General features: G+C 40.5%; 1 protein-coding gene across 2 annotated transcripts in view; it reads left to right on the top strand.

Moving 5' to 3' along the window:
* MYZAP (myocardial zonula adherens protein) overlaps nt 1–15,708 on the top strand; it is a 134,400-nt gene that overhangs the window by 75,814 nt on the left and 42,878 nt on the right. For both annotated transcript variants that reach the window (XM_089667736.1, XM_089667743.1), the window contains exons 3-4: nt 12,696–12,779; nt 15,350–15,511. In XM_089667736.1, the coding sequence (XP_089523862.1) occupies nt 12,696–12,779; nt 15,350–15,511 (246 nt within the window). The remainder of the gene's footprint in view (nt 1–12,695; nt 12,780–15,349; nt 15,512–15,708) is intronic.

The following is a 15,708-nucleotide window of genomic DNA, read 5'->3' as shown; positions in this document are numbered from 1 at the left end:
TGCCAAGTGATGTAGTAAAAAAAAATTAAAAATATGCCTTAATGTCTTCATATTTCCACCATCTCAACTAACATTCAGGTAACAACAATTCAACTCTCAAAGCTCACGCTTGGAAATCAGAAAAGCAGCTTTCCATCTTGGTTGCAGGCCAAATTCAGTTAAAATATTTTTATTGTACATGGAAGAGTCTGACGATCACACCACCTCAGATCCTCACTCTTGTTTTTTTCACCAGCAAGGATTTAATTTGTTGGATGAAATACATCATAGGTGGAGTGATCAACTTATGATTAAGCCCTTGATAGGTAAAATAAGGATCCAGTAAGGATCCTAGGTGGGGTGATCATCCTACAACTTAGCTCCTGTCTGGAAAAATGTGCCAGAGTGGGGATCCCAGGTGGGTTGATTATCAGACTCCTTCATGTGGAATAAATACGCTTTAACAGATTTTACTCCATAATGTTTGGTTGTCTGCATTCAGGTTTGTAGGCTGAAAAGATATATGATCACAAATATACCCAGAAGATGATAAATTAGGGACCATATCACTTTCCTTGTCTGCAACAATTCTTTTTCATTTTTCTTAAAGGAATGAAATGATTGCCAGACCCTCATGTGCCACTAAATCCTAATGCTGGGAATGTAAAGTGTATGTAAATCCAAAAAGCAAGTTTTCCAGTTTTGGATAATGTGGATTAAATTGGATGAGTACTGGTGTTGAGTTGTTACTACTATTAGGACTCTGTTATAGAGATTTTCCCTGACTTCCTGTCCTGCTGACAATGATTTTTCCAAACAGGAAGTGAGAGGAATACGCAAAAGGGTCACACATAAAATTAAAAATCTGATAGAGTCCTAGCCTACCCTCTACACTACTAAAGAAAGGCACTTTATTACTTTGCTGTGTTGCTGTTTGAGAGTAACCTCAACAGAGTTTTTCACTCTAATCCACTCTATTCGAGACTAAGAAAAATAGTTCACTTTTTTAGTCTTCACACTTTGCTTGACAACATCGGGCTTGACCTAGGATTCCAGTACACTTCCTGGCCTTCAGAAATGGCAGAGCATTTACCAGGGGGGACTATGGTCTGGGCATGTTTGGCAGAAATGTCCAGATCAAGCCCACGCTAAATGTTGGTACAAATTAAAATATGCATCTCTGATAGGACATACGTATTGGCAGAGTGGAAGTCAATGTCTTCTTTATACACTTGTTTTGGTGATGAGATATTATTTCCAATAACTTTCAGTCCCAGTGACAGTGATCATTAGACAAATCTGCCTAGCAGGGACATCCACCGCAATGACAGAGGATCTAACCCTTTCACACTCTGTCGAGAACTTTCATCTAGATGTCCTTAAGGCCTTCCCATGGTGAATATTTTCCTATCAGTATATACATACCAGAATGGAAGGGTTCTGATGAATCTTACTGTGTGTGCATAGACCACTTATTACAAAAAACCGTAGGGTTATTAATTTTGATTAATGCCAACTCCCTTCAATCAGGGTGGTCACTGCAACTCAACAACATATAATACCAACTGCTAAACCTAGTATAGACATCAGGCCAAAAGTCATTGCTATTAGCTTAAATTAGAAAAATATGCAATAAAGGAGAAGTATGACCAAAGCTTTTTTTGGCAGTACTTCCCCTATGGATCACAGGAGTGCACTTCGTTCTGCACTTCTGTGATGCATTTTTAGCCAACAGCAGAATCGGTCTGATGTTGCATCTGTCCCCTGCCGGCTCTAAGTGTGAGAACACAGCAATCACATGATCACTGAATTCTCTCAGCCACTGTTAGCAGAGAGTGGGACTGTCAGTGTGTACAGCCTCCCCTCTGATGATGTGCCTATAGCACGAAAGGCCTAAGGAGGAGCTGTGCAGAGCGTGACGTCATCTCACCGCCGGAGCCACGAGGAGGCCCGGTGGCCATCTTTACTGGGGTCAGTACTGCTGCTTTTCCTGTGCATACATGAATTTGAATGTGCATACTGCCCTGCTGTGTTCTTTACAATAATAAAATTGTCTGGGAAATACTACACTATCTCTGGCATCTGTTTTCTGGGGCTCCTATGTGGAGCTATTACCCCCACAGAGAAAGCATTTTGCCACCCAGAGAAGAGATTTGTGTGGAGTACCTGGCTGACCTTAAGGGGACCCCTGGATCTGATTAAGGAGTCTGTGATGACCCACCATGAGGGAGATGCCTGCTGCTTAACCTTTGATGTACCTATCATCTGGAATGTTTGATCATATATGCACATAACCCATGCGTTTCTGGTGAGTGCGCATTTCTGTTATTTGAGGCAGTAAAGGCTGTGGAAGTTCGCATTACTCCAGGGAAACACTGTGGATACTTTATTGACTTTCAGCTATTTTCAGTCACATACATACTTTTCTGAGCGCTGCACTTTGATTATTTTACAGTCACTGCTCCCTGCTCTGCCCCTCCCCCCCATCAGGATCTTTCCCCAGCCTGGACCTGCTGAGTGACATCAGCCGACAGCTGACAACAGGTTACAGCAGTGCAGAACGAACTGTACTCCTGTGATCCAAAGGAGAAGTACAGCCAAAAGAGCTTTGGCTGTACTTCCCCTTTAACTATTTAACTATTTTTTTTGATTCAATTTACATACAAATGCAAAAATCAACCTACAAAAATAACAAACCCAATTAATACCGTTGTCAAATTTAACCAAATATTAAAGGGTATTGGGTTTATTTTTGTAGGTTGATTTTTTGAATTTGTATGTAATTTGAATTAATAAAAATTGTTAATGCACTTTTTAAAGCCATTTGATTCAATAATAGCAACAACGTTTGGTGCACATATGGGGGTGAAGGGTGGAAGGGGACACTTACCACCTAAGTGTTAAGCTTAGTTTAGGTGTTAAGATTAAGGTGTCCTTTTATGACACACAGAATAGCTGAGATTCAGAGGATCACAGCTATTCTCTGGTCATTCACAGTTTATGACACCCAGGAGAATATGTTCAGCCCTTCTCTGGAGATCTGTGTTCTCCCTCCAGATTCTCCAGCCCAGAGCTGGAGAATCGGAGGGACCGAAAACTAAGCAGAGATAATTTACCTCTGCTTGGTAAACTGATCTTTTACTGTAATCTTGCGAGATTATAGTAAAATCAGCCGTTTTCCAGCGTTTGTAGACCGTTCTCCCTTCGTTTGGAGACCGTTCTCCCTTCGTTTGGAGAACTGATCTACATATGCTTCATAAACGGCATTCACAGGAGAACTGTGTTCTCCGAGAATGCCGGAGAACTGAGCAGCGATCTATTACCGCTGGTTCATAAACGGACACCTAAGTGTTAGGGTGCAAAAAGTTAATAAAGAACTTGTTGTCTACTGTGTGAGTCTAACCCTAGGAATATGAAAGAATGTGATTTGGTTAGAAATATCCATAGGAAGCTGTAGATTGTCCTATCTGCTTATAATACAGGTCATCTGGTTCATTGAGTGTTTATGTTGGATTCATCACATGGCTTCCTGAAGATGACTAACTGATGTTATATTCATGTCAGATGACATATATACTACCACACAAATATAACATGCAAAGTAGGTTTCATTAATTTGCATTTCTAAAGTGACTGTAGGCAGCTAGCAAGAAGAAAGACAGTGGGGTTTCCATATCCATTCATCTTCTGTACCTATAACTGACCTGCATGTTTCACATTTTAAAGGTGCCTGTAAGCATGGGATGCTTCACTCACTGACTATTTGTTAATCAAATGATCATTTATTCAAAAGCAGATATGGTCTTCCAAGGTTGCTATCTACAACACATATTATAGATAAACTGTACACAGACAAACAACTAAACTCGGATTTAAAATAGAACTATTCATTTTAGAGAGCCCAGCTTCTGTCGAATCGGCATGCTTGAAAACCAGCAGCTGACCAACATCCAATCAGCACTCATAGCCAATGGCTGCAAATGCTGATCAATGTGCCCTGGTGGGGAGCGGGTCCTCCTGTCAGAACACAATAGCACAGCGGGGGTGATCACTGTGCTAACATCCTTTGTACAGTGATCTGTCAGGTTTTTTTTGTTCAGCCCACTGGGTTGAACGTAAAAAAACAAAAAGCTTATAGTGTGCACCAGGCTTGAGGGAGGTGTCATTTTTTTGTCATCTGACCCATCAGGGAGATTTCCCTTCACTCTCTGTCCCACAGCCAAAACAGGACATGGGAGGAAATCCCTCCAAATGGAGGGAATGGCTGTCATCAGAGTCACCAGAACTAGTGTCCTCTATTGGAAGATTTCCCCTCTATATTATTTCTAGTGACAACCAAAAATATGGGATTTTTTTTTTACTTTAAGTTTTGGTAACAATAGTAACCAGAACTAATAGAGAGGGTGGATCTCCCAAATGGGGACACAGACAGCAATAAAAACTGAATTAGAACAGAAGTTCTAATCCCTCTACACTCTGTCCAAATTAAAAAAAAAGTTTTGACGTTATTTATAATCTGAAAACAAATTGTATGGGAACTAGTTTGTGTGCCAAAGGATTTGTAATGCTGTTTGGTAGGTCTTATGGTTCATGCAATCTTGCTAGACAGCACGGCCAAATTTTTGACTTCCAATGTAGCTGCAGCATGGCCAGCTCATTGAGGAGTCGTCACTCTGCTTTATACTGCTGTCAGCATGTTGCATGTCAGCACATATAGTGCATGCAGCAGAATCTGGCTGCTAATGCTAATCTTCTCATTCACTGCAACAGTTGACATTTGCAGCATATACTCTTACACCTCAAATTCTCCTGACAGAGACTAGTTACATGCGTATGTGAAACACACGGGGAATACCACTGAAGAAGGGCGTTTATATAATCCCTGAAATGCACTGACCACTAACATTTCATAAATATGTCATCTTGAACTTGACTGACTCATTTCCTTATAAACATTAAGCTTCACCCAAGGTCATTACACCGGTACAGTAGAAGGGAACTGTATTTTTTTTCTTTATTGTCATCTCAAGAACAGTTTAGTACTGTCCACGATACTTTTTTTATTTGCACTAACATCCAAATTTTCAGGACAAGCGTACCCCCTTCTTCAAGGTCCAAGCAAATTGCTGTTTTTCACACCATAAAAATTGAAACTAAATTCAGATCCAGACCCACTCCCAACCAGCCCATCATAAGCAATAAAATCCTTACCAGGGGTGGACTGACCATTTGGAAACTCGGGCACTGCCCGAGGGCCCGGGGTCAGTAGGGGGCCCCATGAGATGCCCCTGGTACCTTTTTCATAGGCTTTCTTGAGTTTGGGCAAGGACACAGGGGCCCCATGATCCCCTATTGCCCCGGGGCCCCATGAGTTGTCAGTCCACCCCTGATCCTTACAGTAGTTCCATGGAAATGTTTTATTGCAGCCTGTGTCCTTGTAGAGAGGACTTCCCTTCACTTCCAGCTCTGACATCTGTCAAAGCTACAGGAGTTGTTTTTTTCCTTTTACTTTCTGTTCTGTCTGACACCAGTCAAGTAGACAGGAACACAGACAAAGTTAAAAGTTATAACCCATATGAAAAAATGTTTGACCTGAATTAGGATTTTTGTAACCTACTTTAAATCCAAATTAAACATTTAAATCATATACAGTCAGGTCCATAAATATTGGGACATCGACACAATTCTAAAATTTTTGGCTCTATACATCACCACAATGGATTTGAAATGAAATGAACAAGATGTGCTGTAACTGCAGACTGTCAGCTTTAATTTGAGGGTATTTACATCCAAATCAGGTGAACGGTGTAGGAATTACAACAGTTTGCATATGTGCCTCCCACTTGTTAAGGGACCAAAAGTAATGGGACAGAATAATAATCATAAATCAAACTTTCACTTTTTAATACTTGGTTGCAAATCCTTTGCAGTCAATTACAGCCTGAAGTCTGGAACACATAGACATCACCAGACGCTGGGTTTCATCCCTGGTGATGCTCTGCCAGGCCTCTACTGCAACGGTCTTCAGTTCCTGTTTGTTCTTGGGGCATTTTCCCTTCAGTTTTGTCTTCAGCAAGTGAAATGCATGCTCAATTGGATTCAGGTCAGGTGATTGACTTGGCCATTGCATAACATTCCACTTCTTTCCCTTAAAAAACTCTTTAGCTGCTTTTGCAGTATGCTTTGGGTCATTGTCCATCTGCACTGTGAAGCGGCATCCAATGAGTTCTGAAGCATTTGGCTGAATATGAGCAGATAATATTGCCCGAAACACTTCAGAATTCATCCTGCTGCTTTTGTCAGCAGTCACATCATCAATAAATACAAGAGAACCAGTTCCATTGGCAGCCATACATGCCCACGCCATGACACTACCACCACCATGCTTCACTGATGAGGTGGTATGCTTAGGATCAAGAGCAGTTCCTTTCCTTCTCCATACTCTTCTCTTCCCATCACTCTGGTACAAGTTGATCTTGGTCTCATCTGTCCATAGGATGTTGTTCCAGAACTGTGAAGGCTTTTTTAGATGTCGTTTGGCAAACTCTAATCTGGCCTTCCTGTTTTTGAGACTCACCAATGGTTTACATCTTGTAGTGAACCCTCTGTATTCACCCTGGTGAAGTCTTCTCTTGATTGCTGACTGACACACATACACCTACCTCCTGGAGAGTGTTCTTGATCTGGCCAACTGTTGTGAAGGGTGTTTTCTTCACCAGGGAAAGAATTCTTCGGTCATCCACCACAGTTGTTTTCCATGGTCTTCCAGGTCTTTTGGTGTTGCTGAGCTCACCGGTGCGTTCCTTCTTTTTAAGAATGTTCCAAACAGTTGTTTTGGCCACGCCTAATGTTTTTGCTATCTCTCTGATGGGTTTGTTTTGTTTTTTCAGCCTAATGATGGCTTGCTTCACTGATAGTGACAGCTCTTTGGATCTCATCTTGAGAGTTGACAGCAACAGATTCCAAATGCAAATAGCGCACTTGAAATGAACTCTGGACCTTTTATCTGCTCATTGTAATTGGGATAATGAGGGAATAACACACACCTGGCCATGGAACAGCTGAGAAGCCAATTGTCCCATTACTTTTGGTCCCTTAACAAGTGGGAGGCACATATGCAAACTGTTGAAATTCCTACACCGTTCACCTGATTTGGATGTAAATACTCTCAAATTAAAGCTGACAGTCTGCAGTTAAAGCACATCTTGTTCATTTAATTTCAAATCCATTGTGGTGGTGTATAGAGCCAAAAATTTTAGAATTGTGTCGATGTCCCAATATTTATGGACCTGACTGTAGTTATTTAAAAGAAAATGAAAGTATGGTGTGACAAAGCAAAAAAAAATGTATGGAATGGAATGAAGTGGAGAGAGTGTAGAGATGAGCAACCAAACTGAGGACCTCACCCATGAGGAAACATCAGCTGAAATGGATTTATTGTCTCTTGAGATGAGGTGGTTAAGGGGATATGACCACCATGTATAAATACATAAGTGGTCCATATCCACTTCTTGACCACCCACACATAATGTACTGTGGATGGGTGGCCCATACAGGCACAAGGACATACCGGCGCTGCCTACTTCCTGGTTAAGGGCATGTGCTACCTCTCCCCCCCGCACTGACACCCTGATACCCCCCCCTCTGACACCCACAATGATTGTACAGGAAGTCCCAGCCAATTATTCATGGCCGAGACCTGCTGATCAGCTGTGTCCAATCACAGCCCAGACGCCTGTGTTGACAATCAACACAGGACTCTGTGCAGAGGGAACCATCTCTGTATAATAATAATCTCTCTGTCTCTCATCCCTGCAAAGCATTGATGAGAAACAAGCAGATCTGTTTGTAAAAGCAGCACATAATACACACATTACACATTGTTAGGCACACATTTAACCCCATGATCTCCCAAGATGTTAACCCCTTCCCAGCCAGTGTCATCAGTACAGTGACAGTGTATAGCATTATCACTGATCAATGTATTAATGTCACTGGTGATGTCATTGCCAGTTAGACACTTCCCCCCAGCATCACTTAGTGTCAGATTGCCTGCCGCACTATTGCAGTTCCATTATAAGTCACTGATAACCGCTATTAGTAGTTTAAAAAAAATAATTCCAATATATATATACTATAGTTTGTAGATGCTATACCTTTAATGCAAACCAATCAATTTACACTTATTGGGATTTTGTTTTACCAAAGACATGTAGCAGAATACATTTTAGCCAAATGTATGAAGAAATTTGATCTTTTACTTTATATTGGAAATGCTTTATAGCAGAAAGTAAAAAATATTTTACTTTTCAAAATGTTTGGTCTTTTTTCGTTTATATCGCAAAAAATTAAAAACCCAGTGAGTGATCAAATACCACTGAAAGAAAGCTCTATTTCTGTGAAAAAATATACATTTTGTTTGGGTGTAGAGTTGCATGACAGTGCAATTATCAGTTAAATTAGCACAGTGCTCAATAGGGAAAAAAATGGCCTGGTCATGAAGGGTGTAAAATCTTCCGGCGCTCAAGTGGATATTGTGAACTTTTTGTAGAGTTATTTACTTCATTGTCATCACAAAGGACAAGGGGGCACTCTTTTTTGTCTGAAGGAAAAGAGATTTAATCTGCACATACAGCAAGGCTTCTTCACAGCTGTGAAGATGTGGAATATACTCCCTCAGGAACTAGCTCTGGCCAGCTCAGTAGATTATTTTAAAAGCTAAGTTCATATTTAAAAAAATATTAAAAATAAATGCACATGGTTTTGGAGGAAAAAAAAATGTGCATTTATTATTGTTTTCCTCAGGAGCCTGTGGGGTATTGAACCCATGATCACTTGAAATGCCAGATTCCTGCAGACACGTACTCCAGCATTCTGCCCAAACCTCTGTACAGTCTTACTGGTAGAATGTTGGGGGAAGTGTCAGTGAACTAGGAGGGCGCTCACCAGTGTCCTTGTAGTTCATTGAGAACTGCAAGCCATATGCTGCGGTGGCAGACGCAGCACATGGCTTGTAGTTCTCAATGGACTATGAGGGTACTGATGAGCGCCGTCCTAGTTCATTGACACTTCTTCCAGCTTTCTAACCTAGATCTCTGTGAATGAATGTCGGGGCTGTGTGGCCAGAGTTCAGCACAGTGTGCTGATTTTAAAATGTGACAGTGGTTGGGGGATAGAAGAACCCCCTCCCGCTGTCACGGGGGGGGTGAGAGGACAAGGGGGATGCTGCATAGTGACATGTTGCATAGTACACCCTAAGGCTAGTTTCACACCTATGCAGGTTGCATTTGAACCGTTTATGCATTGCAGTTTGGGTTGCGTTTTTGACGCATTTTTGATGCATTTTGCTTTTTGTTTTTAATTTTTATTTTATTTTTCTTGTTGCTAGGCAATTTTAAAATGCAAGACGCATCAAAAACGCAGCACACACGCAGCAAAAATGCAATACATGCTTTTCTGCAGCATTTCCATTGAAGTCTATAGAAACAAAAACGCTAAAAAAAGTTCCTGACCCTTTCCAAAAGACGTACTGGGTGAAAACGCACAGATGTAAACATGTCCCATAGAAAATCATGTTAAATGGACTGTACTGCGTTTCTGAAAAATGCAAAATGCAGAAAACGCTTAGGTGTGAACCTAGGGTAAGGCTGCTTTCAGACTGATGCAGTGCAGTTTAACCACACCGCAGGAGCAGCTCAGTGTACCTGCAGTTTGTCCAATAGAGCTCTTTGAAGTTCTTCATGAAAGCACACCAAAACCCCTGCATATGGGATCTTTGGTGCGCTTTCACAAAGTGATTTGAAACCGCAGAACCTAATAGAATTTTGTGAGAAAACACAAAGGGGTCAAACAGCATTGAATCAGTCTGAAAGCAGCATAAATATGGGTGTAACATGTAACATGTTACTAAAGGTGAACTTATTCTTTAAACAAGAGCTGGACGCATTATAAAATGCACAAAATATAACTGGATATCAACATTTATAGGTAATAATACCATGGATTGTTAATCCAGAGAATATCCTGTTGTCTTGGGGGGCACCAGGAAGGATTTATTCCCCAACCAGAGAAAATTGTACCATGCTTTATACTTTTCTTTGCCTCCCTCTGGATCAGTTGTGAATAAAAGGTTCTGTGTATGGAGGTATTCTATTTATTTTATTTTCCGTTGGTTGAATTAGATGGACCATGTGCCTTTTTTCAACCTGACTCACTATTTAATATGTATAGTATGTAACTGTTATACATTTGTATCATATAGTGTGAAGAAAAATGGATAATGAAAAGCTGTTTGCAGCTTTTGACAAACATTTTTTCCTGTAGAGCAATCATTCCGTAGTGTCCTTGTTTTCACTTTTGCACCAACATTCACCCTTTCCCTGGCAAACATTTTTGGGTTTATTTACAAGGCACTGGGCCTATTTACATGACGATGCATGCATTAACATGTTGTATGAAGCATGTCCAGGCTTTATAAATATGTTGGGCTGTGCTGCATTTTTTAAAGAATCATATTGACGTGAATGGTAAAATGCAGGTTAATGCCAAATACAGCACACAGGAACATTTTTCCAAACATACAACATAGATTCTATTGAAAACAATGGCTTTTCTCTTGTTCATGCATTTTGTTTTCCCTTGAAAATTAAGCACAGTGCTTGACAACACATGCATTGTGAATAAGCCTTTTATGTTTCAGTGTAGATCCTTTTGTCATTGTGCAGTGTTCACAGGCAAAGCTTCTAGAAGGATGTACAACACATTCAAACTTGCCGCTCATTTTTTTTTTTTTTCATTTATTGTAGTCTATTACAATTGTTTGTAATATTATTGTAATATTATGTTAAATGTGCTTGTGTGTGAAATGGACATTCTATTTTAATAGCCTTTAAATGTTTGTGTAATCAGATAGTGGAAGTGAAAATGCACAAACTTTACAGTGTGATGAAATTGGCAGGCAGAAAATAATGCTTCTCTCGGCAGATCAATACTGGATTAAGCCAATGTTTTATCTTCAAACATATTGTAGTATTTTGTATATGGTTAAAGATGAATTCCAGGTATGGAATTTTTACATAGTTATACTGGTCAAGCTTGGACCAACGTAACAATGCATATACCATACCTGTTGGGTCCTTGTGAAAGCTGGAAATCACTGTAGTAGGCACCGCTACTCCAGTGATCTCCAGTACAGGTGGTTGCCTGCTTGGCACAGCACCATGCAGAGAATGCTTTGCATTTTTCTCGATAAATGCAAAGCTTTCTCTGATTGGACAAGGTGGAAACTGTGACATCATCAGCTCACCTCTCCCCCTCACTGAGAAGATGCAAAGCAATCTGTGAAGGGTGCTGTCAAGGTGTAAGCCAGAAGAGGAATGCGCAAAGGCCTGGCACATTTGTCAATATCCAACATGGCCATGCTTACTTGTGCAGGAATGCATGCAAATGTAACAGAACAGAGCCAGCTTGTGTTTGTGCGTATTGGCGCATTCCACATAGATAGTTTCTGGTGCCTTTTGGCCTTTATAAGGCCCTGTATCCAGGTGCTCCTATGTGCTCAGTACTCTTGGATTCCTCTTACCAACGCGGCTTGCTTCTGGACCTACCGTTCGCTTCTCTCCTGACTCTGACCTTGGCTTGCTCCACAGACTTGCTCTTGTCGGCTCCCTGTGTATGACCCTGACCTGCTTCAAACGCTCCTGTTTATGCCCATGCCTGTATATAATGACTGACCTTGGCTCCTGTTCCTGACTACCTCTCCTGTCCAGCCCTGCCTACTCAGATACGGCTGCATGTTCCAGTGTGCCACTTGAACCTGCTGCCATCTCTACCTGGCTCTGTTATCTGAGGGGCTTCGCTACCACATTGCCATCCTCAGAGGTGTTGTGCACTAAACTACAAGTGAAACTCTCTCATTACTTCGGCCTCAAGACCAGGTATGTGACAGGTGCTCATGATGAGAAGGCTACAACCTGTGGTCACAGTGCAGCAGGGCAGCTGCTTGGCACGGAACCTGGAAACTAGTGGAGATCACTAGGGTAGATGTGCCTAATACAGTGATTTGAAGCCTCCACAAGGATCCATAGTTAGATTGGTTCAAGCCGGGCCAATGTAATCATGTACAAATATCCATACCTGGAATTCATCTTTAAAGGTTAGACACAGGTACTCATCTAATTTTAACCTATGCCCTTTTTATTGTTATTACTTATTTTATGTAAGCATGTTTGAGGGTTCCACTGTATTTCCAGTATCTGCATACAGCACTCTGTGTTCTAGAAAACAGTACATTGTAAAGAATGGAATAGTGTGCATGCCTATTATTGTCACTGTTCCACAGGCCAGAAAAAGATGAGCTGGATCGTCAAACTGCCTTCAGTCTAGGACCTAGGCCTTCACACACCCATGTCTTGTGAGGAACTGGGCTGACAAGGTGGACAGAACATAATGAACTATTATATGTATTTGATTATTCCTCCATCTGTCATGGCCAGGCCCCAATCCCTCTGTATCCTCTGTTTCCCATATGTAATATCCATCTGCATTGTTAATTTAGTGGTTGTAGTGCTGATTACCAGAGGGAATGTGTTATTTTCTGTAACTAGCTAAAAAAATACAGTAATCCATAGTGACCAGTTATGTGTCTTCATTGTCAGCACTGTTTTGATCAAATATAACAGAACATTGTATAATAAATTCTCCCTTTTCTTTTGAAGGTTGATATTAAAAACTCAACTGACAGGAGGAGAAAAAGAAATGGCTATATATCTGAAAGGACCCCATCTGAGCCACCAACCCTTGTAAGACAGATGTTGTGCATTGCTGTTGTATGCTTATAATCTGGTTTGTAATTACACATAATGTTGACCTAGGTACACCTGAATGATTAGACCCTTTGTACAGGCTGGTGAGTGTTGTAATTGTTTTAGCAAAAGCTTCTGCTAGTATGTGCTGATGGTGGCAGAAGGCAATCTGCTTAAAGCCTAGTACACACGTTCAGAAAATCAAACAAAAAAATACCGCTTTCGAAGTGATCATACGATAATCTGATTGTTAGTACACAGCTTTCATCTGAAATTATTCAAAGGGACAAGCACAAAAATGTTTCTCGTACGATACCCAGATCAGTATGGTTTCTGTCTGAAAATACAATACAATAAAATACATTACATCACTTTGAAATTTTTATTCTTTTGTACAAACATTTTTGTAACTTTCATACGAAAAAAATTTGGATGACCAAGACCATGTATGCTCGGAAACTAAAGAATATATTACAATACATCACGTCCAAAGTTATGTTCTGTTGTGCAAGGATTTTCATAACTTTAGTAACCTCTTCACTTTCGATATGAGACTAGCATTAAAAATAAAAATGGACGGTCATTCGTCTGATATTCTCATCATGTGTATATGGCTTTACACTTTACAAACCAACAAAGAAGCCAAGTAAAGGTGGGTTTAGACCAAAACATTGACATAGATTTTCTAAAGGGATTGAGAATGTTCATTTGTGTGAAAATTGTGTGAAATTTCACTTCACTTATTCAATCATGTGGAAATCAAATTCCTGTTCATTTATTCCATTTGCACATGGCTGTACAAATTATTCCACCTATCCAACACCTATCCCCTCTCTGCAATCCCTCCAATAGCTTTCCCTTCTCTATACTAACTTCAACATCTACAACTCTGCCCTAAGCTATACCACCAGTCTCATGTCAAAATATCACCCAAAACATCCTCTTCACTCCACTGAATATATTCTCTCTAGCACACTCTTCACCTCCTCCCATGTTTGTCTCCAGGACTTCTACAGAGCCTCACTCATCTTCTGGAACTTCCTGCCTCAAACCATCTGGCTATCCTTACGTGATCCTTGAAAACTCATCTCTTTAGGAGAGCTTATTCTACCTCTATCTAACAAATTGAATATTACTTTCTCCATCCACTCTTTCCCCACAGTTATTACATTTTGTATCACTGGCCTCTCATGAGCAGGATCCTGTAAACCCTCTTGGATTTTATTATAACTGTAGTCTCTCTTTTATTGTTTGTTAGTGTAGTAGAGCGATATACAGCTGGCCATACGCTGGTAAATTTTCGTATGAAGGGCCATACGAAAATTCTCAGAACATTCCATAACTTGATTAATGTCGTTTAAAAGTGCTTTCAAAATTTTGTTTGCCTCTAACAATCGATTTTGAAGTAAATAGACTTTCCCAGTTGGAAATGTATTAGTTCAAGCAAATGTTTCTATTATGTTCCTTTTCTCTTCACTGCGGTCGAAAGTAAACAAGATTTGACCCCAGTAACAGTTAAAAAAATCAAACTAATGTTCCTAAAATTAAACATTTCAAAAAAAATTCTTCTAATGTATGGCCAGCTTATGGACTAAATGAGGGGTCTCCAAACTGCGGCCCCAAAACTGGATGTGGCCCATTGCTTGCCTTTATCTGGCCCTTGGGGCACTATTCCTTCCACTGATATGAGCCACTATTCTTTTGACTGGCACCAAAGACAGGGCACTATTCCTCCCACTGACACCAGCAATGGGGTACTATTCCTGCCTCTGACACCAGAGACAGGGCTACTAACTCTCTCACTGACACCAGTTATGGATCACTATTCCTCCCTTTGACACACAATGATGGGGCACTGTTCCTCCCACTGACACCAATGATGAAGCAGTATTCCTTACACTGACACCAAAGATGGGGCACTATTCCTCCCACTGACATCAACAATGGGGTACTATTCTTGCCACTGACACCAGAGATTGGGCTACTAATTCTTCCACTGACACCAAGTACGGGGCACTATTCCTTCCACTGACACCAATTGTAGGATGCTATTCCTCCCACTAACACCAATTATGTATTTTTTTTGCACCCACTGAATACCAAGTCTATGGCATTGTTTATTCCTACCAATACCAGGGCATTTTTTACCCCCCCTAAAGTTTGGGCACTAAACTGGCCCAAGTTTGGAGACCCCTGAACCTAATGGACTTTGTATGAAGTGAAAGGTTTGCTTTAAGTACTGAAACCCTGGACTGCCTTGGGCACTGTATACAAGGTTTATTTACACATAACACCTAAAGATCTCTGTCTTAGATACATCTATTGATAATCTTCCACTTTGCAGTGAATGAAGCCAAAACCCAGTGTTGACAGAAAACATAAGCAACATAAAGATGAAATAACTAGATTTTGATATTTTTCGGTAAAAGGAATATAAAGCATATAAATTACGCAGTATCAGGAGAAAATCATACAAGAATTAAAAAAGATGGTCAGGAAGAAAATGATGGTAAAGAAATATGAATACATAAAATATATTGAATTTATTTTTTTTCCTTACTTTTCAGCACCTTTATACTGTGCCTAGAAACACCCCATCTTCAGGAACGCCTTCTCATGGAGTAGTTTATGGAGTTGTGCAAAGGACTGAAAACAACCATCAGAATGAGGTGGTTGTCTACGAATGGTCATCCCATCAGCTGAAAGAAGAGATGAACTACATTAAAGATGTAAGTTAACATTTTTGCCAGCATTTTGCGCTTGGGATGGTTTAATACAGTGAGTTGATTTACTAAAATTGGAGAATGCAAAATCTGCTGCTGTTCTGCATAGGAATCAATCAGCTTACAGGTTTTATTGCCAAAGCTTAAGTGAACAAGCATAGGTTAGAAGCTGATTGGCTACAATGCACGGTTGCACCAGATTC

Source organism: Staurois parvus, unplaced genomic scaffold, assembly GCF_062004578.1.
Source record: "Staurois parvus isolate SC_StPar_1 unplaced genomic scaffold, SC_StPar_1.0 ptg000054l, whole genome shotgun sequence".
NCBI lineage: Eukaryota > Metazoa > Chordata > Amphibia > Anura > Ranidae > Staurois > Staurois parvus.
The sequence above is the reverse complement of the archived record's forward strand: the minus strand, read 5'-3'. Positions and strand labels throughout refer to the sequence as shown.